Source organism: Chanodichthys erythropterus, chromosome 13 (genome assembly GCF_024489055.1).
Source record: "Chanodichthys erythropterus isolate Z2021 chromosome 13, ASM2448905v1, whole genome shotgun sequence".
Lineage (NCBI taxonomy): Eukaryota > Metazoa > Chordata > Actinopteri > Cypriniformes > Xenocyprididae > Chanodichthys > Chanodichthys erythropterus.
The window spans coordinates 4854443-4879064 of NC_090233.1; the positions used below are offsets into that span (position 1 = coordinate 4854443).

The 24622-nt window shown below is 37.5% G+C and overlaps 1 protein-coding gene across 1 annotated transcript in view; it reads right to left on the reverse strand.

Annotated features, from left to right (window-relative positions):
• The window catches only part of wdr36 (WD repeat domain 36), a 50064-nt gene that overhangs the window by 14870 nt on the left and 10572 nt on the right, over window positions 1–24622 (reverse strand). The window contains exons 2-14 of the mRNA XM_067406440.1: window positions 21103–21130; window positions 20885–20985; window positions 19965–20082; window positions 19737–19869; window positions 12096–12150; window positions 9308–9440; window positions 9040–9215; window positions 8804–8924; window positions 8639–8704; window positions 7964–8047; window positions 7171–7325; window positions 6935–7049; window positions 6685–6850 (exon numbers count right to left, since the gene is read on the reverse strand). Of these exons, the coding sequence (XP_067262541.1) occupies window positions 6685–6850; window positions 6935–7049; window positions 7171–7325; window positions 7964–8047; window positions 8639–8704; window positions 8804–8924; window positions 9040–9215; window positions 9308–9440; window positions 12096–12150; window positions 19737–19869; window positions 19965–20082; window positions 20885–20985; window positions 21103–21130 (1451 nt within the window). The remainder of the gene's footprint in view (window positions 1–6684; window positions 6851–6934; window positions 7050–7170; window positions 7326–7963; window positions 8048–8638; window positions 8705–8803; window positions 8925–9039; window positions 9216–9307; window positions 9441–12095; window positions 12151–19736; window positions 19870–19964; window positions 20083–20884; window positions 20986–21102; window positions 21131–24622) is intronic.

Consider the following 24622-nt stretch of genomic DNA (forward strand, 5'->3'; position numbering starts at 1 on the left):
GTCACTCTCAGGAGCTCAGTAAATTAAAGCGTGGGACCGTGATACATGTTGGTCGCCACCTGTGCAATAAGTGCATTCATAATATTTTCACTACTAAATATTCCAATGTTAACTGTTAGTGGTGACGCCAACTTTCTGCAGATTCAATAGCTACACACCTCCAAACTTTGTGTGGCCTTCAGATTAGCTCAAGAACAGTGCGTAGAGAGCTTCATGAAATGGGTTTCCATGGCCGAGCAGCTGCATTCAACATCAAGTGCAATGCAAAGTGTTGGATGCAGTGGTGTAAAGCACGCCGCCACTGGACTCTAGAGCAGTGGAGACGTGTTCTCTGGAGTGACAAATCATGCTTCTCTGTCTGGCAATCCAATGGACGAGGCTGGGTTTGGTGGTTGCCAGGAGAACGGTACTTGCCTGACTGCACTGTACCAAGTGTAATGTTTGGTGGTGGGGGATTTTGGTGTGAGGTTTTTCAGGGGTTGGGCTTGGCCCCTTAGTTCCAGTGAAAGGAACACGTAATGCTTCAGCATACCAAGATATTTTGAACAATTTCATGCTCCCAACTTTGTGAGAACAGTTTGGGGATGACCTCTTCCTGTTCCAACATGACTGTGCACCAGTGCAAAAAGCAAGGTCCATAAAGACATGGATGAGCGAGTTTGGTGTGGAGGACTTTGACTGGCCTGCAGAGAGTCCTGACCTCAACCTGATGGAATACCTATGGGATGAAATAGAGGGGAGACTGGCAGCCTGGCCTTCTCATCCAACATCAATGCCTGACCTCACAAATGCGCTTCTGGAAGAATTGTCAAAAATTCCCATAAACACACTCCTAAACCTTGTGGAAAGCCTTCTGAATTTAGTTTGTATGTAATTGTAATGGAATGGTAAAAGGGCGTAGGTACATGACAGGAGGGCCTCCACTCAAGGATAAAATATGATGAACAAGTCTAAGAATGTACCACATGTCAAGTCAAGTCAAGTCAAATTTTATTTATATAGCACATATTCAAGACAACTGTAGTTGATCCAAAGTGCTTAACAGTAAATCAGAAATTAAAACAGAAAAGGAGGGGGAATTGTCCATGTGGTTGAAAATACCATCATTGGCCTAGAGAAATAACATTCTGAGAGATGAGACTATAAGCGAGGAAGGATGCCCTCCCTTCACTGTCACACTCTCATGACGATGCATTTCCAAAATGCAAACTGTTTTAAAACAGCTTTAAAGATCTTGACATTTTTAATCTAAGAAAAGAACAAAAGATAAAAATAAGGTCATAAGATTTAAGTCTTAAGGAATTCCTTTTAATAAAAAGTTGTATATTTGAAAACGCATTTAATTGCAATAATCAGCTAAATGGTTGGAGAGTGTGACACCTTAGTCTACAAAAAAACAGCCTCAACAACCCCATACAGCATAAAGTGAGGGATCAAAGGTCCATGCTGGTAATGCCCTCCCTCACCAACGAGGGAAAGCCCATTGCAATGGCTCACAAAGAGTCACTCTGGTGAAGATGGAATGTCCATGCTGGCAAACAAGATGATCGACACACCTGGAAGAAGATGTGGACCAACTAATGGTTTAAGCTGAGTATCTCATGATTTGATTGGTTATTGATTAGTTAGAAACTTAAGGTATATGTAAATCGAAAAGAGGAAAATCTCTTAACTAATGATATAGACTATAGGGACTCTCACTAGGTATGTTATTGTGAAAATATCTAATCTAGGGATTATTATTGAAGGAACTTGAGGGTTTTGAAAATCCTAATGCAGACATTAGAACTATAGATGCTACAATATGCATATATATATAGCTGTAACAGTTGTTCTGAGTAAGAGAGAAATGCATGACTCTTTACCGGACCAGGTCCAAATAATATAGTGCAATAGATTATAGATTAAGGCTTACAAAATATGGCAAAAAATAAATTGACCAAATGCTGCGAGGACAGTGGGCTCAACTGGATAAAGGCCTACCAATAGTCCTAATGTATATGAGAATGAGGAAGAGACCCAGAACCAATTTAAGCCCTTTTTGAGATGTTGTTTAGCCCCTTCCATTCCCATAAATGGGGCTCTTCCAAACAATGAGTGCCATCAACCGAATTATATGAACATGACATGTTGAGCAACTGTAAGGAAATGTCTTCTCTCCTGTCTAACATTTGTGTGGCGGTGAAAGCAGCTCAAGGAAAGGCAGCTGATGCCCTACTACACAGCATCAAACCAGGAGATTTATGAAGTGATGAGAGGATTATGAAAATCTGACAGTTCTTGTTTTTTGTTTTTAACATTAACAAAATTTATGTTAATTTATGTTCTTTTTTTATCTGGGCTATAATGACTATAAATAGATGTGTTTAAAAGAAAGCTTAACAAAGGGGTTATTAAGTCTTAGTGGGAAAATGACTGAATTGATTGTGAATGTATCTTTTATTTCTATTTACAAAAGAGTTTAGAAGAAATAGTGAGGGGTGTAGTGAAAGGAGTGGATTTACAATGCCTCTTCTTGGAATTGGAAATCATAGTTTTCTAAAAACCATTGTATATATCCTGGTATTTGTGATTAAAGGCAATGTCCGTGTTTAGCATTTGACAAGTGACTGGGGGCCTGGCCCATGCCAGGAATGCAGTAACAGTGTTTGCTTGTTTAGCCATTCCTCCAGGGAATGTGTTTGTAAAGTCATTTTAAAGTATGTGTTCTGAGTTTGTCACACCACAGAAAAATGTGTTATTAACCACCCAGCCAAATTTTAATGATTAAAAAAAATCTGCAAGTAAATGAAATAAGTCATCAAAATCTCGAAAAAAATAGACAGCGCTCTTTGCTCTCAAACGCTGGGGGCGTGTCCGCTGTCGGCGCTGAAACCACACCCACTCGCGAGAGCTGCCATCCCATCAACTGACTTGTCTAATGTGTCAAACATACTGATGCATATGAAAAGAATCATGTTAGAGGGGTGCAAATTTAGTAGAGTTACTGTGGACTAGGACTACCTACTGATAAGCACACACGGCAACTTACACTCATTGGTGGGCACGTACTGCCGACTGTTGTCGAGTCGACAAATGACGGCGCCGCGAGACAGGAGGATGAAGGCCGGGACGGGAGAGAATCTGTCCGGCTCCATATCATATCTGTCAACGGTTGTCAGCCTATGGTTGTTGGTGGGACAGTAGGAAGGCCGAGGGGGGAGGGGGGCCGAGGTCTGTTCAGTCACATTCACCAAAAACAGCGGATTATCTGTGAATCCCAGCTGTCTGATGAAAGTTTTTAAAAATATCCGGTGTAGAACAATCACTTTAGAATCCTTCGTATCATCGTTTTATGAAATTTAAATAAGGAGACCGAGCTGTATTGTATATTTTAACAACCATGTAATATGCATTTGCGTGATGAAGGCATTACTAGCTAAATGTGCAAAGGGGCTGTATAACTGTAATGACCATGACACTCGAGATTGAAGAGTTGTAGAGTTAGAGGCGGCGCCACTCTCAGAGCATCAGCGACAGGTATAGAGACAGAGCGACATGCGTCATAATCTGAAGACCACGCCCACTGGGGGGGGAAACAATCCAACCGTCTCCATTGACTTTGTATTGCATGAGGCTGCCTCTTTGTCTTTTCTGACTTATTACAAAAAACAGAACAATGCCTAAAGCTGCTGTGTGACAAGGTGTACAGCTAACAAGCTAAAAAAACCCAGAAATACGTTTTTATAAGCTGTCGATCCCAAAAAAATGAATGTTTAAGGACATAAAAGTGGATACAGGCAGTGAGACAGCGCAAATGGTCATAATTACTTTAAGAAATACACTGGAGGGGGTTGTAATCAGTGACAACATATGCTAAACAAACCAACAAAAACAAACCATTCATTACTTTTTACCATGTCAAAGAATTATTCACCTGTCACGATTACGTTCCCCTCCAATGCATTTCTTATAGTAATATGACCCGTTGCTCTCTATCTCACTGCCTGTTTCCACTTTTATGTCCTTAAACATTTGTTTTTGGGGGTCGAAAGCTTATAAAATCTTATTTCTGGGTTTTGTAAGTTTGTTAGCTGTACACCTTGTCACACAGCAGCTTTTAGACATTGTTCTGTTTTTTGTAATAAGTCAGAAAAGACATAAGGAGGCAGCCTCACGCAATACAAACTCAATGGAGACGGTTGGATTGTTTTCCCCCCCGGTGGGCGTGGCTTTCAGATTAACATAAATACGCTCTGTCTCTATATAGTGTTAGGGGAGGGGCTATGCCCGGGGGTCCAAGTGCGTCATCAGACCCCCGTTTTAGCTCCACCCAAAAAATCCAGGACAGAGACTTGGTGAAAAACTGTTTAACGCTCTAACTTCACAATTAAGCATTGCACAATTCACAGTATTTGTAATGTGTTTCAGCAATACATTTGTAACATTTATAATGTGTTTAGAAAGAATTCTCAGAATTGACTTTACAGGGACTTTAAGTTTATGATACAACCAAATGAGCACAGAAAAATATCTGCACAAGACATGAACAGACAACGTGTATTAGAATAGCCTAAGAATTTCTTCTTTCACAAATTTAAGAGAGTGATCATTTATCTGAAAATAAGGAATGAAGAGTATAAATGTTATGAAATTACTTAAATTTGTTTTATTATTATTTAGTTGTCAGTTAATGATAAAAGGGGGGATAGTATATGAACTGAACAAAGGTGCAACAGAACATTTTGAGAAATGTTCCTTATTCTAATATGTAATTATAATGGAATGGTAAAAGGGTGTTGATGCATGACAGGAGGGCGTCCACTCAAGGATAGGATATGATGAATATGGTTGACTGTTGATTTATACTTCTCTCCAAACGATGATGATTAATAAATAAATATTTATAATTTGTAAATAATTATGATGATTAATAGGGCTTTGATGATTAATTGTCCGTTTTAGGGCTTTGACTATTATTTCTTTGCCATATATTTTTACAGTGGACGGAGCAGAACGAGCATTTTCAATTGATTCCAATGGAAGTCGAGCTTTGCTTGTGCGGTGCATTGTGGGTTTGACAGCGGATCGGAGAAAGCGTTGAGAGCGGCCGAGAGCATCAAAAAGGTTGTGCAGTTCTCAACCTTATGCAAATAGCAAGCGGAAAACGCAGGCGGCAGCCAATCTCTGTGAGGTTCAGGTGGTGACGTCTGTCTTGAGCGTTTAAAAATATGCAAATGTGTTGGAGTTTATGCTGATTTAGTGCGTAAATTATATTGTTTACACAGTGGATGTTCTGCAGTTATATATATATATATATATATATATATATATATATATATGTATGTCAAATATTGCTGTTTGGATGCTTTCATTGTGATTATACTGGCGGGGTTTATAGAAGTTTACAAAATTGACAGGATATCTTTACTTGGGACAAACAAAGCTTGCCTATTTCCAAATGTAATCGTGTGCATCTCTGAGGAGTATATTGTCCGTGCTTTGAAAAAAACATAGATTAAACACTCACTACAGACACACCCCAAAGCGGAGGCGATGCCAGCGGCACTGACAATAGAATTATTCCGCTCCCGCGGCATACAGAGCTGAATGTTGACTCATTTTGTCTTCTGCTATAAAGAACCCACTAAGGAGATCGACAAGAGTCAGTTGTTTGCAAAATAGACCGTTATATAATCCAAAACTCGGGAAACATTGAATCTGCCGATACCATCCGCGCTCCTGAGAGAGGCGTTCGAAAGAAGAAGTTGTTTCCTCTCAGTAACAAAATAAACAAAACAAAAATGACAGCGGTGGCAGCATAAAGAAAGCATCTGATCATAGCGTTGTGGATATGTATGCACCAGCTCTGTTCAGCACTTCAGTGAAGGCACGCTTATTTAAATTGCACTTAATACAGTAGATGGCTTTAAAGCAAGCAGCTTTACAGTATTAAATATAAAACAGACATTCAGTCATGAAATGGACTATGCACTAGTTGTTAAATAGTTTAGAAATTAAAAACTGTGAACCTTTAAAACATATACACAAAGAATCCTGCAGTCACTTTACTATTTTCCCTTAGATTGCAGAAAATAGTGATTAATGATATAAATGCAAATGATACTTTATTGATTAAATAAAATAAAGTTGTTTGTAAGGTTATGCATATGGTGGTGTGTTCTTTATGACACAAGAAATATCGCAATAAACAAGAAATATTGCAATATATCGCCTTTCTTACAGTATCGCAATAAATCGCATCGTAACCCCTGTATCGTGATACGTATCGTATCACTAGATTCTTGGAAATACACAGCCCTATTCAAAAGCGAAAGCAAGCGTGCATTTGAAAACGATTTCAACCGAGGGTCTTTTGGTGTATGTCTTCTCCTTGTGCCTTCTAAAAGAGCAAAATAATTGTGGTTGTCTGAAATAACCACAGTTAAATCAATTAACTGCGATCAGACGGTAATTTAATAAAGTGCGACAGGCCTAACAGGTACACAGCCGGCTAAGCCTCAAACCATCATATGAAGCCCAACTAATTAACAAAACTCTGCTAAGCTTGCAAATTTATATCTCAACCGATAGAGGGTAAAATCTTCTATACTCTAATAAAACATTAAATATGTTTTATTTAATCATACTGCATTTAAAATAAAAACTGGCGGGGAAATAACTATGAATTAATGTCTCTAATACCTGTCCCTGTGAAGCCGAGATGAAGCCGGGGCAGCTGGCAGGCTGTGTGTATGTAACTCCTCCTTGGATTTGAACTTCCAGATTTTCAGAAGGCAATCTGCTCCCACACTAACAGTCAACTGGTTCAGACCATCCACAGCGACCCCACGCACAGGCCCTGCATGCGCTGCGCACACACAAAATGATATTGAGATCAGACTTGAAATTGACACACATTACACATCTGATGATCAAGATGGGGTTAACTCACCCTTGTCCTCTCCATAATGTCCTCGGTGAAAACCAGACTGCATGTTGTACACATCAATGTGTCCTGAAGACAGCGCAATCACTGCAAAGTTCCCGCAAGAGGTGATATCCACAGCCTGGACAACATATGAACAAATCTGATTTGAAATCATCTGTTATATAGCACATAAACACAAACATCACATCTACATTTATTCATTTGGAAGACGCTTTTATCCAAAGTGTCTGCACACTTACGGTTGCATGGACATTGAGGCTGCGGTTCTTGTTAAAGCGTTCAGGCTCCAACCTGTGAGCACCCATTGAACCTTTCTGGTAGTTCCATGTCGTAGTCATAAGGAAACCACGGTGGCATGCAATAATGCCATCCCAGTCACTCTGACGAGCCGTTTCTATACAAAATAACATCAGTAGGCTTAAATGCATATCAGCAGCATTACACAGTTATGGCTTTTAATATTTTAGTTGTATTGAGTTATTTATAAGGTAATTCCAACTTATATAAAGATATGATCAGAGTTTTAAAAAAAAAAGAAAATTCTGTCATCATTTACTCACCGTCATGTAATTTCAAACCCATAAGACTTTCATTCATCTTCAGAAAACAAGTGAAGATATTTTAAGGAGTTCAATATTTATAGGAAGCCCAAATGTATGTGCATGGGTTTGTTCCCATGCCAAGCATGCATGATTGAGCTTCCATTTACTATATTTAATGTGCTCTATGCATGTGTGTTGATCAATGTTTAAATGCTAATTAAAGTCTAAATTAAATCTGTTATCATATAAAGCAAGACTTGGACTAAATCACCTCATTCATATGAATTAATTTTACAATGTCTTTATGTACTTTTTGAAGCTTGACAAATTTTGGTTTTGTAGACTTGCAAATTGATGGACAAAAATAATGAGAGAATATTAAAAATATCTTCAATTGTGTTCCAAAGATGAACAAATGATGACAGAATTGTCATCTAATCATTTTAAACATATACATTATTAATTTAAAAATTAAATCATAAAATCACACCTGAGGCAAAAGTTGTGATGACTGGAAGTTTTTCCATGTCGTTCCTCAAACCTTTCTTTTTAACTTTTGTTTTGTTAAGGGTGCCTGTTGATAAAAACAACCACTGAAGTATTATACAATACAGATACTACTTGACATTAACAGTCTTTATAATGTGAAAATTACCATAATTAAGTGTTTAAAAGGTGAAGTGTGCAATTTTAAACTATTAAAAATACTTTTTCCTTATTTTAATGGGCAAAGACAAGAAAGCCATTTGTAGGCTGACTTTGTGAAGAGCGTAAAGATTGTTTTAAGATTGCTGTTTGTTTAACTGACAGATATAACAGCATTGGGAAATCAATGGCGTGAATTTGGGGGTTGGACTACCTATAATAAGCATTTTTGCAAATAACTGACTTTGAAGGGACTGATTTTTAAGGGCTTTTCAAGAGGGTCTGGAAAACAAGGTAAGCATCGCTATTACTAATAACCTGAATGAACACAAAATTATTAAGCTCAAAAGTATAAAAATATTAAACTTCAAGAACACCCCACCAAAGCATTAAAAAACACTTTAGAAAACATAAAAATGTAATTAATTTTGATGCAATTCTTTAAGGTGCTGCTAGATACAAAGGCATTACACACTTTACCTTTACATGCACTAACAAGAAAATGCCAAGTAGTTATTACCGTGCCCCAAACTCTTGTTGAACCTTTCATGAACGGTTGAAAATGACTGCAAAGTACCATCTTGACCTATTATGAGGAGTAAACGCATCAAGATCATTATGCTTAAACACAATTATCTGCACTCGTATGCCTTGTGTCTTCATAATGTACTGATTATGACAGTACCTGCACTAAGAATGTGCAAGCCACTCTGGTCATGGTGCTGAATCTTTGTTGGTGGAGCACTGTGACCAATCCGATGTCTTAGAAGACGGCCGTCCCCTCCGGCAACATCAAAAATCCACACCTATGTCATACACACCATTGTTTAATGGCATAATGTACATTTGCATTCTATTGTTGCAATCACATATGAATAATTTACATTATAAAAAAAACAAGCCTGAGCAAATAACACAAACCCGTATAGCATTGTCCGCTCCATTGGTGATCAAGAGGGGTTCATTTTGAAGAAATGTGAGGCCAGCGATGGCTGTTGCATGAGCATCTCGCATCTGACTGACTAGTTTCTTCTCCTCTAAATCCCACAGCCCTATGTGTCCGATAGGACTGCCAGATGCCATTATTGGATGCCCATCTGCATAGCAAGGACAAAGTAAGTGCAATATAATGGGCTGAAAAGTATAGAATACACTGTGAAGTACTGTGAAGCCTAGGTAACAACATTACCTGTCCTGAAGGATAAAGCTGTGACTGGACCCCAGTCTTGTCGGAACTTCATCAGTGTTTCATCAAATCTGATATTGTGAATGACGATCTGACCAGATGCTAAACCCACACCCACAACATCCACAGCTGGAGTCTAAAAAGATTCATTTTGACAGAACACATTACACAGTAGTTATCATTCAATTGAAAATATCAATTGAAAAAAATAAATAAATCAATCAATTAAGGAGCAATTGGCTCCAATAAGACAAAAAAGGCGCCAAATCATTTTTTAGTTGCCAAATAATAAAGAGATGTTTCACATTTTTCAAACATTTCAGTTATCCTATCATGCGTTTACATCTACCCTCATTTTACAACATCAGCATCATTGGTGAAAGGCAGCTCTTGAAAAGCATGCAATATATATGCAGTGTTGAATTTTATTTTTAGCTCCTTTCATTCTCTCATCACGTAGACAACAGGATAAAGTGTAATTATGCTGATTTTCCATGCGCTTTGTAGTGTTACAATGTCGGTAGTATATGTAAATTTTAATTTTTTTAGACTGGTTATGGTCACATAGCAGAGTTACGTCAGAGTTCATTCCTCAAGTTTGTGTTACACAAAATTTTAAGATGAAGAGGCGCTTTTTGGTTTTCAACAGCGTAAACTAATGTGCTCACTCACAGAATCAGATACTGTTGCTTTTTATATAACATATTTCCCATTATGAATTATGTTTGTTGGTCCGTTGGGTCGGGCCAACTGCGGTCACAAATCTGCGCTTCAGAGAAACACCATAAAGTCTGTTTTGCCAGCGGTGAAGTACCTCTTTAAGTAAAAATATAATGAATATGTAACATTGTCACGGAACACAAGGCAGCAGACAGGTATGTTATATAAAAGCAAAGTTTATTCAACAGGTGATACTCAAACGGAACTGAATGCAGCAATGGTGAGTAAAGCAGTTCCAGAGAGTCTATTGAATGACTTGGCTAAAGATTGACACACAGGCACACAAAGGGTAAGGAGTAGACAACAGAAGACTGGTGATGGAAGACAGGATTCTGGATGGCAGGTGAGTAATCAGGTAGGTAGTCCATTCGTATAGAGAGACAAAACCAGACAATGGAGTGCAGGTTGTGAGGGCTGTTATGTGGTGACTCGATGAGGAGGTGCTGGTGTGGCGAGTCAGTATTCCGGGGAGAATGAACGAGTGGGCGGATCTAGTGATGATGGGACTGATTGGTGTCTGTGATGGTTGCGACTCCTTGACATTACCCCCACCTCCACGGGCGGCTCCTGACATTTGGAATGTGCAACAACAGGGCCTACCTCGACCTCTAGGTGCTGGCCGATTGGGATGATGGGGGAATTGGGTGTGGAGGGATCCAGAACATCTGTGGCGGGAGGAGCAAACGACCGACACAGTGGGTGTGGCGTCATGCCTCGGAGAGGCTTTTATTCAACACAAATAAACAGAAACCCCCAAAAACAGAAAATAAAGTGTCCAAATAAGCAGGGGACCTGGTGTCCTCGTCGTGCCAGGGAAAACGTGAAGGAAGGGCAGTGAACGGATAGGATGGGTCCAGGTAAGGAGGCGGGGTCCTGCGGCCGCACGCACTTCTCTCTGTCTTCGGTCCAAGGCGCGAGGGGCAGCGGCTTCGGCACAGCGGCTCGTCCTCTTTAAGCCAAGACAACTGAGGGGGAAAAGCGGCCCAGCACCCTAACCTGTCGGCGGCGTTACGCATACTTCTCCCGTTCCAGACCGTGGGTCTGGCGACTCGCATCTGTGGCGGTGCAGGAGTCCCTCCGCACTCCCTTCCTGGACCTCAGAGGACACCAGCGTGCATGCACGGGAAAGAGACCGGTCTCCCGAGGAGAGGCGCGTTCAGCTTTTAACAGCGGTGGTGATGGGGCTTCATCATCTTCAGGTGTGCCTCATCACACGCCGCCAGACCTGGTCGTTTCAGCATCCCCTCCTCTCTCTCACACCCACTCCAGTCGGGAACCTGGTGAAGGGCGGCGATTTAAAGGACGGGGTGGCGCTGACAATAAGGGAGAGGCAGCCGTTCCGTCACACATATTAAAAGTAACAAAGCTGATTGTGATTACTGGATGACAGGTGCACTACAAATAATGTGAAGTTCACGCATATTTTTTCGTTTTGACATGCTTTTCCGACAGAATGCTGATCCACACTTTCTCCATGTGTATTTCAGCTCTCAAACTCAAACACAAGTGAGTTTAACAAGGTTTTTTTTTTCTTTTTTTTTCACTGAAACTTTTTGATATGCATTGTCTCATTTTTATTACGTTAACATAAGATGTGACAGGCTACTCATCACAGAACACGTAGATAAAAAGACATCACATGCAAATTTTTAAATCATAACATGTATATTTATATTGATGCCAGTGGCGATATCAGCAAAAACATCACACGCAAATTCATATTTTTGGTCGCAAATGTGAGCGTTTTAGATGCAGTCTGTAGCCCTGTCATTGATCTATTAAAGTAGGGATGGTTGATGGATTGTACACCAACTGACTTTGTTTTAACTTTAATACTTTCAGCAGCAAAGCTGTGTAAATGGGAAGCAACAGCTTTTAGAGGATTTTAGCATCTTTGATAGTTTTGTGCAAAGGTTATAGATATGCAGTGCATTTATTTGTTACTCAACTCAACCATGTTCATGGATTCAGTTTGTGCTATTTTTTTTTTAAGTGCTATTTTTGAATTAGTCAATTATGAATATGTGTAGATTTAAATGTAAATAATAATAATGAAAGTAATAAGACCAACCTGTTGAAGAACAGTTACAGCAGATGCCCATCCAGGAAATGTGAACAGGAGTTTGCTGGATTAAGAGAGGAAGATTTGTTTTATTATTTCAAACAACATCACAAGTAACACTACATAATTAACACAAAGGTTGATTCTCACAAAGTCTGTCAATAAATGTGACCCTGGACCACAAAATCAGTCATAAGCACAGGTATATTTGTAGGAATAGCCAATAATACATTGTATGGGTCAAAATTATCGATTTTTCTTGTATGCCAAAATTCATTAGGATATTAAGTAAAGATCATGTGCCATGAATATATTTTGTAAATTTCCTACCGTAAATTTATTTTTTGTGAGTGGATATGCATTGCTAAGGACTTCATTTGGACAACTTTAAAGGTGATTCTCAATATTTTGAATTTTTTGCACCCTCAGATTCACGATTTTTAAATAGTTGTATCTCAGCCAAATATTGCCTATCAACAAACCATACATCAATGGAAAGCTTATTTATTCAGCTTTCAGATGATGTATAAAACACTCTCTGTGGTCCAGGGTCACAATTGTCCTGGGCTGCGTTTCTCAAAAACATTGAACACCTAAGTCGGTCATACAAACACTGGAACCAATGGTTGCTGCGATCAACTTATCTCACAATGGTTTCGAGAAACGCAGCCCTGGTCATTTTTAATCTAATAAAAGGCATTAAAAAATATGACATTATGACAATTTTCATGATGACTAAGTAAATTTTCTCTCTCCTCTAACATTCTCAATACTATCATATTGAAAAAAAAAAAAAACTTTAATTAACATACCCTTAAAACATCTGTAAGGTTTTTTTTTATGTTTTTGTTAAGGTTTTGTTTAATGTTTTAAGCCTCTTATGCTCACCGTGGATGCACTTATTTGATCAAAATTACAGTAAAAAAGTAATACTATAAAATATTATTTCAATTTAAAATAACTTTTTTTTTTATTTTAATATATTTTAAAAGGCATTCTTTGAATATTCAGCAGCCATTACTCCAGTCTTCAGTGTCACATGATCCTTCAGGAGTCATTCTAATATGCTGATTTGGTGCTCAATTTTTTATTATTATTATTATTATTATTATTATTACCAATGTTCATAATGGTTGTGTTGCTTAATATAATAAAAAAAAATATATTTTTTTAAGATTGTTTTAAAGTAAAATAAAACAGCATTTATATGAAATGGAAATCTAATTAATAGGGGTGTAACGTACAACGGTACGTCCCGAACCGTCACGGTACGGCATACAGTCAGACGACGAATACAGTCAGTCACAGGCGATCCACACTCCAATCCAGAAAGGGGTGGGTGGTAATGCAATGCTGTTTGCCAACCGCCACAACAGGAAAAATTGCAGAAGAAGAAGAACAGATGATCTATGCACAGATATGATTACTTGAAATCTCTCAACCAGATTACCAGTGTTTCTATCACTGAAAGACATCAATAAAACAGCTTGAGAATAATCTCTCACGTATGTATTTACTTCTGACAAATTCTTCATTTAGTGTCCACAGCATGTTAGTTCACTAGAGAAATGAACTCTAGAATGGAGCATTTCACTAAATATATGCACTAGGGGTGGTGAAAAAAATCGATTATTGATTAATCGCGAGTATGTTATGGACGAGTATGAATCGATTATTAAATTTTCAAAAATCGATTTTTTATTTATTTATTTATTTTTTTGCATTATTTTATTTTGTAAAAAATGTTATACCGGGAGTTGAACGTCACGAACGCGCCCAGTTCCAGTTAGCAAGCGCGTGTAACGGCAGCCAGAGCAGGTGTGTAAAATGGAAGAACCAGGAACGAGCAACCAACCGATCCACCCAGCCAGGGGCGGACTGGCCATCTGTGTGATCTGGAGAATCACAGAACGGCCGGTACTCCAGGACGGCCGGCGGGCCGGCCCACCACCCACCGCCACGCACGCAGTCATCATCTGTTTTTTTCCCCCACTAATCTGTTTCACACTCCAGTACTGTAGGGGGCAGCAATGCACCTTTAAGTTGGATGCCAGCTGCACTGGCCGTGGCCGCCAAGTAAGCAGCAAAGACGTTAGATCAGTGGTCTCAAACTGCCGGCCCGCAACTGATCTCAAAAATAAAACATAATCCGGCCCGCTAAATTATTCTTATTCTTATTCTCTAGTTGCTACCTGTCTGATATGCAAAGAAAAAGTCGCCGTTCTAAGGGGCATTCACATATCGCGTCCGCGCCGCATTCTCCTTTCCAATGCGCTTTCGCTCCAGTGGCGTCTGTCGTTGCTATGCAACCATGAGCCGCGCTCTCAATCGCTTCTATTATGAGCGCGCCTGCCTAAATTACAGTAAAAGCACTCGACTTTAAGTCACAAGCGCCGATTTAAACCACCGAAACTTTTTCTTTACCTTGACATGTTTCGACTGCAACCTGCAGTCTTCCTCCACCTGAACACATTGTCTTTCTAGAAGAAAATTGTCCAATTTCTACAGTATGTTGGTTCTGATCTACTTCCTAAAGGAAATAAGCCTTTCATTTATTTGTTATTGTTTAGTTCAACTTGATGAGTCACAACACAATGTGATGTATTCATTTCTGTGTTCTACAGAACATAAGCTACATACAAATAATTCTGAAGTTATATCTACAAGACACAGAAAGTGCTTTGAGTTGTTGTTACTCAATGAAAGAGTTAAGTAATTCAGTAGCTGACTTTTTTTTTTAATACTGCAATCACTTTGTAGTGTATTTTCGTTTACTGTTGTGAAATGGAAAATCAATAATCGCTAATCGAGAATCGTTAATAATCGAAAATCGACTGTAATCGAATCGGGACTTCAATAATCGTAATCGAATCGAATTGGGAAATCAGACAGATTAACCACCCCTAATATGCACGTTATTTGCATATATTGTTAATTGTAACCTGTAATATTATAGTAATGTGAAAGAAAGGGCTCCCTGTATATAGTTTACAGCATTAGTTGAGACAGATTTTTTTAAATCCTTAAAGACCCCCTGTGGTGAAAATCAAGATTTTAATGTTGTTTATATGTCTATGTGGTGTTTTTAATGTGCTTTAAGACAAACCATGTGCAAATTCATAAGTCAGCACCATTGCTGAGTATTTTCTGTTTAAAACCACAGTGAAAAAAATATAGTCCAGGTCTCCAGACTGCGCCTAAAACGGTCGCATTTGCGACTAAATATATTCATTTGCGAGTGATATTTATTAATGAACATACAAATTCACACGTTATGACTGTAAAATTTGCATGTTATTTGTGTGTTCCGTGACCAGTAGCCTATCACATCATTTGCTGTGTTGACATAAATAAATGAGATGCTGCGTGTGAATGTTTCATTGAGTTGGAGCTCCGAAATATGAACAGGTAGTGAAAAATTTCACACACCAAACAGACACCAAAGAACCAGAGCTGATGAAAGCTGACTGTGTTGTTGCCTCGCGTCGCCTGCATCAGAGCAAAACAGCTGCATTTGAACACACCATTCTGCTCCTGCGTAAAGGAGTCAACTACCTATTTCTTCATATAAATTTGTCTATATTTGTCATTCAAAAGGGGAAACAGACTGCAGATACACACACAATGCAGCGTGTGCTTACCGTTTGAATATCAAACATGCTGATCACTTTCATTATTCCACTTCGCTCATGCTCATCAGATAAATTTAAGGTCGTTAAAAGTCTTCAGGGCAATTGATTTACTTTGATTCAAAGTAAACTTTTGTAGCTTCATGAAGGAAGGACTAAGAACATTGTTTGACAGTCAATATAAAGATTTTACTAGCATCAGGGTAATTATAGTCATCTAAAACCATTAAAAACATTTTTTATTGCTTGAAATAAATGTTAATACTAAAATGAAAATCTATACAAACTAAACATGTTAAAAAACAACAAAAAATAAAACTAAAAACTAAAAAAAATTAAAACTTAAAATATGAAAGCAGAAAATATAAAAATCTAATCTGATTCAAAATATTAACAAAAACTATAATAGTATTAAGTAAAAATGGTGACATTCATTGCCCAGAAAAGTCACAAGATGAAAAGCTGAAAATGTAAACGGGAGATATATAAACAAGAGGATGACTAAAAGTGAGTGATTTTAAAATTTTAAGTTCATTGTTTGTGGCTCTTAAAAAAATTATTTGGCACCTGTTTTTTCCCCCTATAGGAGCCAATGTCTCCTTAATGGATTTTTTTGTCTGGAGCCCTGCAGTCTCAACCCCGCGGTTTGAAATCGCTAGTGTCTGTGACATCACAGACTACCTTGTAACCAATCAAGACAACGTGTCAGTGGGCTTTAGCATATCATTAACCATGAGCGCTCTTAAGCAGGAGAGTCTCGAGAGAAGCCAAGTTATCCCAGTATGTTTTCTGTTCATATGAAAAAATATGAGTTGTTCAAAGCGTTTGTAAGGATATGATTGTTGGAAGGCAGCTGTCTGACTCTGAGATGAAGAACGGGAAAATACTGTGTCTCAATCAGCTCCCTAGTTCAGTAGTCAGGGCACTGACCAGAGAGTCGGCCATTTTAAGGGCTGTCTCATTCGCAGAATCCTTCCAGGGCACTGAAACGTTTGCTCCCTGAAAAGTCCCACAATGCACCATGAAAACCAGGGAGCATCGATGCTCACTATGCTCCCTTAATGGAAGTTCTGAAGCGCGAAACTTGAATCACGTGAGCCAACTCACTACACATAACGATACGCGATAGATGTTTTTAAAAATACAAACCGTTATTTTATTATATTTCAGCATAAACATACATCGCTAGACAGGTAATGAACAATCTAGCTAACACTTATTTATTCACAGCTGAAATGTTGCACGTATAAGTAACAAGCAAATAATTAATCATAATGTAGTTTAAATAACATTACAAGTAATGTCAGAAAATATCAGCTCTGTTATCGTTCATAAATACCAATAGTAATGTTGTACAATGAGGACGTTGTCACGTCGCCGGAAATAGAGTCATAAGTGTCCCAATGTGTAGTGAACCAGCATCGTTTACTGTCCTTACCAGTGCCCGAATTCGTGTACACGATATACTGATTCAGGAGCTCGGGAGCTAGGGAACTGATTGAGACACACCCATAGTTTGTGTAACATTAGCAAAACATTATTAGCTGTTTGATAACGTAGTCAAGCAAAAGGCTAAACATATTAATTACGTTTATGTGTCCGACAGAACCGCCGCAAGGGCTGTGCCAAGTGGGTGAGAGCATAGGGCCTCGTGCCAAAGTAAAGTGACAGCTGACTTGAAGTAAAGCCAATAAAGTTCATGCTTTTTTTCCTTCGAAATATTTTAATACTATAAAACATAACTAAAACAATATTGCTCTGACCCTGTGCGTGTGACTGTGATTCATGTGCATATGTATGTGGCATCACACGTCAAATTCTGAGAGAGCTATTCAGTCCATTTTAAATTCTGATTTTGGCCGCCTTTTGGAATGGGTCAACCATATTAACTGAGAAGTTCAAGTAAATCTGCTAGAAATCCACGCTCATTCAAGGATGTGCATTTATTGCATGGACAGAGATGCACAAAGGGTTTTTTATTTAACAAAAAATTTTAATAAGCCTTATAGCCTAACTATTAGGCACCTTTCGCACCATCAGTGAGAGCAACGGTACCGCAGAAGGAGCGCTGCTCTATCTCTAGACGTTTTAAAAGTTTTTAAAGGTGTCCTAGAATTGAAAATTGAATTTACCTCAGCATAGTTAAATAATTAGAGTTCTGTACATGGAAACGACATACAGTGAGTCTCATACACCATTGTTTCCTCCTTCGTATATAAATCTCATTTGTTTAAAAGACCTCTGAAGAACAGGGGAATCTCAACATAACACTGACTGTGACGCAACAGTCGGGATCATTAATATGTACGCCCCCAACTTTTGCATATGCCAGCCCATGTTCAAAGCATTAGACAAGCCAATATTAACATCTGAAGCAGCACAGCCGAATCAACAGACTTTATACAGGACAAAATGGCAGATGGAGCAATAATAACTGACATGATCCATGATATTTTTAGTGATATTTGTAAATTGTCTTTCTAAATGTTTCGATAGCATGTTGCTAATGTACTGTTAAATGTGGTTAGAGTTATTATTGTTTCTTACTGTATTCACGGAGACAAGAACCATGTCGTTATTTTCATTATTAAACACTTGCAGTCTGTATAATTCATAAACAACTTCATTCTTTATAAATCTCTCCAACAGTGTGTAAAGTTAGCTTTAGCCCCGTTAGCCACAAATCATACTATCAAACTCATTCAGTATCAAATGTAAACATCCAAATAAATACTATACTTACATGATCTGATATGCTGCATGACGAACACTTTGTAAAGATCCATTTTGAGGGTTATATTAGCTGTGTGAACTTGCGAGCTTGGGGGCGGGGAGCGCGAGCATTTAAAGGGGGCATGCACTGAATCGGCGCATTTTTAATTATGCCCCAAAATAGGCAATTAAAAAATTGAAAAATAAAAAATCTATGGGATATTTTGAACTGAAACTTCACAGACACATTCAGGGGACAACTTAGACTTATATTACATCTTGTGAAAAAGGGTTCTAGGGCACCTTTAAATCTCAAAACTCCAAAAAGCAACTAAATTGTCAGACATCCATTTAGCACGTTCACAGAGGAAAACGACTGAAAAACAGCGCTGGTTGTTCTCTCGATACTGTCAGTTTTACTGAGAAATCGCAGTGAGAGATCAATCCAAACGAATGCATGTAGATTTAGACCGTTTTGCAAAGGCGTTTTACCAATTCATAATATAGAACACAATTTACGCATCAAAAAATATGTGAGCAGTTCAGTTACACAGCTGTGAAACTGAATATACGATGCGAAGCAAACTTTTTTCTTAAATATGCTCATCACTACAGCAACACTAGACTCTGAGCTGGCTTGAGTGGAGGTGGGGCTAATTTGCATATTCATAGATCCATGTATATTAAATGAGGCAAGGGTGTAAAGTTACATTTAATCTATTTTAAGGCATGAAGAAAAAATTTTCACAGGAAAAAAATGTTTAAATGTCATTTTGATGATCAAAGATGAGTTTTAAGGGATAAAATAATTGACTACAGGGGGACTTTTAAGAAAATGTTGATTATAACTGAATTTATTTAATGAGAGATACAACGTCTACTGTTTAATAAAAAAAGAGGAAAAAAAGAAGGAATTTTATGTTAATTTTCTCCCCCTGCTGTACCGAATCATGACTTCATAGTGAGGCATGTACCTAACCGAACCGCCATGTTTGTGTACCGTTACACCCCTAATTATTTATGTTTTTACAATTAATTTCTTAATAATTATAAAGGTATTTTACATCATAGCTTATGCTGATTTTATTTTATGTATTTATTTATTTTAAATCACTGACTCCAGATAGTACTATTCTTGTTAACGTAGGTATTAATGAAAATCATTGTTAAGAATAATGAGAACTACAAACAAAATTAAAAAAAATATTCGCATTGTGACACAATTTCTCCTTTTTATCTTTAGAAAGTTTGTGGAGAGGCATAAGACTAATATCACCAACTGCATTCAGAATTCATTAGAAGTGCATACTTTGATTTGATGTTCCATAACTGAAGACTCCCTTGACTGCTTCCAAACAGGATTTTGTTCAGGTAGGTGCTCGGGTGCATCAAAGCAGAGACCTCAAATGATGCTTTGTCATATGAAATCTGCAGGTATGTGTCTGCAGTGAGATTGACAGAACATATTACATACATTGTGAAGATACCCTTGATTCTGCCGAAAGTAATGTAAACCTAGCAAAAATAACAAACCTACCTTCAGACTCGACATCCCAAATAATGACAACATTGTCCTTGTCAACAGAAATTAGATGATCTCCAAAAGGCAACATTAAGTGCACATCAGCTTGATGGCCTGTGTATGTGTGAACAACCTGGATGGAAGAGACAGCAAAACATATTACCTCTGACTAATTCTTGTTTCAAAGTATCTTTAGTGTTATGCATCTTTAAAGGTGAAGTATGTAGTTTCTGGCACCTAGCAGAATTACAAAAAAGTTGCCCTTTCGTGAGTCGCGCCTATCCAACTCATATCACAAACAGCTCTTACGGGTTGTGAAGGCATGTCTCAACAGGTAAAAGTTTTAATAAAAGAATAAAAATATTAGGAAAACTTTTAGCTGTGTTGCTATGTGTCATGAGTAAGCAAACGTGTAGGCTAATACTCTCTCTAGAGCGCATGTGAACGTCTCGATTATGATAAACCACCCAACGTATCTGCATCGGGCACATTTTACATTGGACACGTCAAAGTAAATATTAAACGGATAGATTTGTCTTTCTCTGTATGATGATGCTGTATGGAATTATTGAAACGTTCTTTGATGCGTTCATGAACTGTGTCATTTTTGAATATCTAAATGCAGTGAACTTTGGCTTGCACTTTTGTAACTGAAGCTTAATGTCTTTTCCCATGTACTGCTTCAGTCATAGTCCCACATTGGTTAAACACTCTCTGGCTCCGCCTACTACAATAGCAATGCCCCAAACTCTCCCTTTAGGACGAGCAGGAAAGAGATCCGAGCAGACGACTCTAAATGTTTTGATGGTGCCTGGGAGGCTCAATGTTTACACTTTTGTGGGAGATAAATCCATTAATTCTCCATTAATCCACTACTTATAATCTTACATACTTCACCTTTAAGAGCACAGTAACTGTGAACCTTTTTTCTTTACCTCTTTGTTTTTTGCAAAAGCCACGACAAGTTTTCCATATGCAGCATAGACAAGCATACGGTCTGCCGCCAGGGATGAAATGTCTTCTGGGAGAGCATTACCTGTATAGGTGGTTATTACAACTGTTTCGATCAAATGCATATGGGAAACTATAATTGATCATGCATGTGCAGAAAATGTGCTGTAATCAAGAAATAAATGTACTGAATCCTACTTACTGACAGCAACGATTCCAAGTTTCTTTACCTGCCAGAAAAAAGACGAGATCATTTTATATTGCACTGAAAGCATGACCATAAATTATGGCTGGGCAATTTTTCTGAATTTTAATAAAAATGTTAGCAAGCGTTACAATTAGACATGTTGACAAAACAGCAATGAAAAATCGTATTAGGAGAAGAAAATGATCCGACCTCATGATGGTGTCGGCACGCCCGATTAACCACTCTCATGTGACGCTCTATGAACGTAGAACTATCACTATTCTTAAGTGGCTGTTCATTCAGAAATTCGTTATAATGAGACTCAGGCAGTGAAATGAAAAAAAAAAAGCAAAGTTATTAAATGCTATTTTAAGGGGGGACACTACAGGCAAAAACACTTTTTTTTTCAGGCACCTGTCAATTTTGAGATTTTGCACTTTTTGGCTTTTCGCTTTTCATAAAGTGTTTTTTCAGACTGGTGGAAAGAAAACATCCAAAATACACTTTTAAGTGTATATTTTATAGCACTTTATCTAATTTGCGCCTATAGATTTCAATTACAGTAAATATCTTTAAAGGCCATTTTCTCAAAATTAGTTTTTTCTCCTGCTCTGAGTCAGAAATCTCCACTTCAGCAGAACTTACATACACCAATCTTTACAGTTTGATTCCTATCTATATTCTGAAGGTTTTTACAGAGGAATTTGCTGATATATAATTTGCCTGATTTTATACAAAATTTTATTAATTAAAAAAAAAAAAAAAAAAAAAATGGTGAAAATGATTTTTTTTCTGGCTGTTGATAGTATTTTCTGATTTATGGAGCAATAAAAAGAGATATCCAAAATTCCCTCTGTAAAAATCTTTTAATTTAATATGTCCAAATAATTTAATGAAAATTTTGAACCTGACATTATCTATTATTCAGATTTTTGTTCAAGAAATGTATGCTAATTAGTACATTTAATAAGATAACACCTCATTTGCATATTTAAACATAACATTTTAGAAAACTTATAAAATATGTTTGCAATTTTTTATGTAATCAACCAGCTGGGGAAGTATGTTGATATCTATTAGTTATTTTTTACCCTATTCACCTGGGGTGTCTCACCTTAACTTGACCGCTGTGTTTTTACACTGCATTCCAAATTATTATGCAAGTGACATATGAGTAAGATTTCAGTACAATAAACATTCAGATTTTAGTTTTTCTAAGAAAATGTTTGTTTATTTATCCATGTCTTTTTAGATAATTGCTATCAATCTCAGACAAAATAATTTGCCAGGTCTACTTAGGTAAATGGAAACCCTACTTAGAGGTTGTTCCACATTATTAAGCAAGTCACAGTTCTGATGCAATATGGAGAGGAAGAAAGATCTTTCTGAAGATGAAAAGCATGAAATGGTGCAATGTTGTGCAAAAGGCATGAAAACAACTAATGTTGTGTGAAAACTGAATGGAGATTATCAAATTAACAAGATTTGTTAGTGGTTTACAGCACAGCAGAACTCGGTCAGATAAAGGCTTATTAAGGAAAGTTCCTGTCAAAAAAATTAATTGTATTAAGGGCAGCTATAATAAAACAAATGTTGAGCAGCAAACAGGTATTTGAAGCTGCTGGTGTCTCTGGAGTCTCAAGAACCTCTCCATGCAGGCTGGCAGTTATGCGTAAAGATGCATTTCAGCCACCACTAACCAAACCTCACAAACAGAAACATTTACAGTGGGTGTAGAAATACATTTTCAAACAGTTTTATTGCTGTGGTGTTTTTTTTTGCAGAATGGGATAGTGCATTGCATTTCAGAAGGCACCACCCTTCTTTTTATACCATAGCTGAAAATGGCCAGTTATCAACTCCACATTTTGCAAAAGTCATTTAAATACCCTCCATCTCACTTCCCAATAATCCAGCACAAATCATCACCCACCAGCTCCTTGCCGACGTCGCAGTCTTGTTGGAACATGGTGGCCATTTACCAACCATCCAGAAATCCATCCATTTAGACCATCCATTGTAGTACGGCATTAGTCAGTAAAAAAAACTATTTAAAAATCTGAGTCTGAGTATGTATTTCTACACCCACTGTAAATGTTTCTCTTTGTGAGGTTTGGTTAGGGGTGGCTAAAATGCATCTTTATGCACAACTGCTATGAAGAGCTTCTTGAGACTCCAGAGGCACCAGCAGCTTCAAATACCTGTTTGCTGCTCAACACTGGCTTTTTTATAGCGGTCCTTTTAATGCAATTATTTTTTTGACAGGGACTTTCCTTAATAAGCCTTTATCTGACCGAGTTCTGCTGTGCTCTAAATCACTCACAAATCTTATGATAATTTGATAATCTCCATTCAGTTTCACACAATATTAGCTTTTTTCATGCCTTTTGCACAACATTGCACCATTTCATGCTTTTCATCTTCAGAAAGATCTTTCTTCCTCCCCATATTGCATGAGAACATAATAATGTGGAACAACCTCTAAGTAGGGTTTCCATTGACCTGGCAAATTATTTTGTCTGAGATTTATACCAGTTATCTAAAAAGACATGGATAAAGAAACAAACAAACCAAAATTTTCTTAAAAAAAAAATAAAATCTGAATGTTTATTGTACTGAAATATTACTGATATGTCACTTGCATAATAATTTGGAACACGGCATAGAATGCCGTTTCATTGGTGAGATGCTGCAAAAGACGTAAGACCCAAGTGCAACACCTAAACATGTCCTCCAAACATAAAAACAATAGGACAAATAGCGCAATGGAATGCAAAAACCTGTAAAGGACTACAACTGTATGTTTGATATTTCATGCTTGCATAATGGTGACGGACTGAAACCTGCTGTTTTCTGTTTTTACAAAGCATTTGCTGTTAATAATAGCCTATTACTGGTGTTATTTATTGCTATTACTTTTTGGCTAAGAAATATTTAGCATTTTCTTATTTTATATTATTTTGAGTATATAGGATGTGTTTAAGATAAGTTTGTACAACATTTGCCTTCATATTTCAGGCATATTTTCTGCAAAGATATTTAAGAAACTGTTTTACATTACACCATGTTGATCAATTCATGTGTGGTGCACTTGGAATGGAACTTTTTTTTAAACCAGATTGTTAATAAAGAGAATGTTACTTAAATTATATTGTAGTTATCGCCCAACCCTACCATAAATAAAAAGCAATATTATATTACTTATTATTTCTGCATTCATCACAAGTTATTACACTATTATTACAATTATTATTACACAACATAATATTTTAATTATAACACCATTTTTGGCTAATTAATCTATCTAAAAAAACTATGGCTATGCAAATAAATACTGAGTAATACTGATATTGGACAACATGTATATAAACAACACAAATACATGTAACATGGTGTAACTAAGACAATGTAAAATAATGTGATGCCAAAGTATGCACAAAATTAATCACTCACTTTGAGACAAAACAAAAACATGCATATCTAAACCGGTTTGATTAGTGCCTAAACTACTGGTACTGTGCTACCAGAAAGTGAC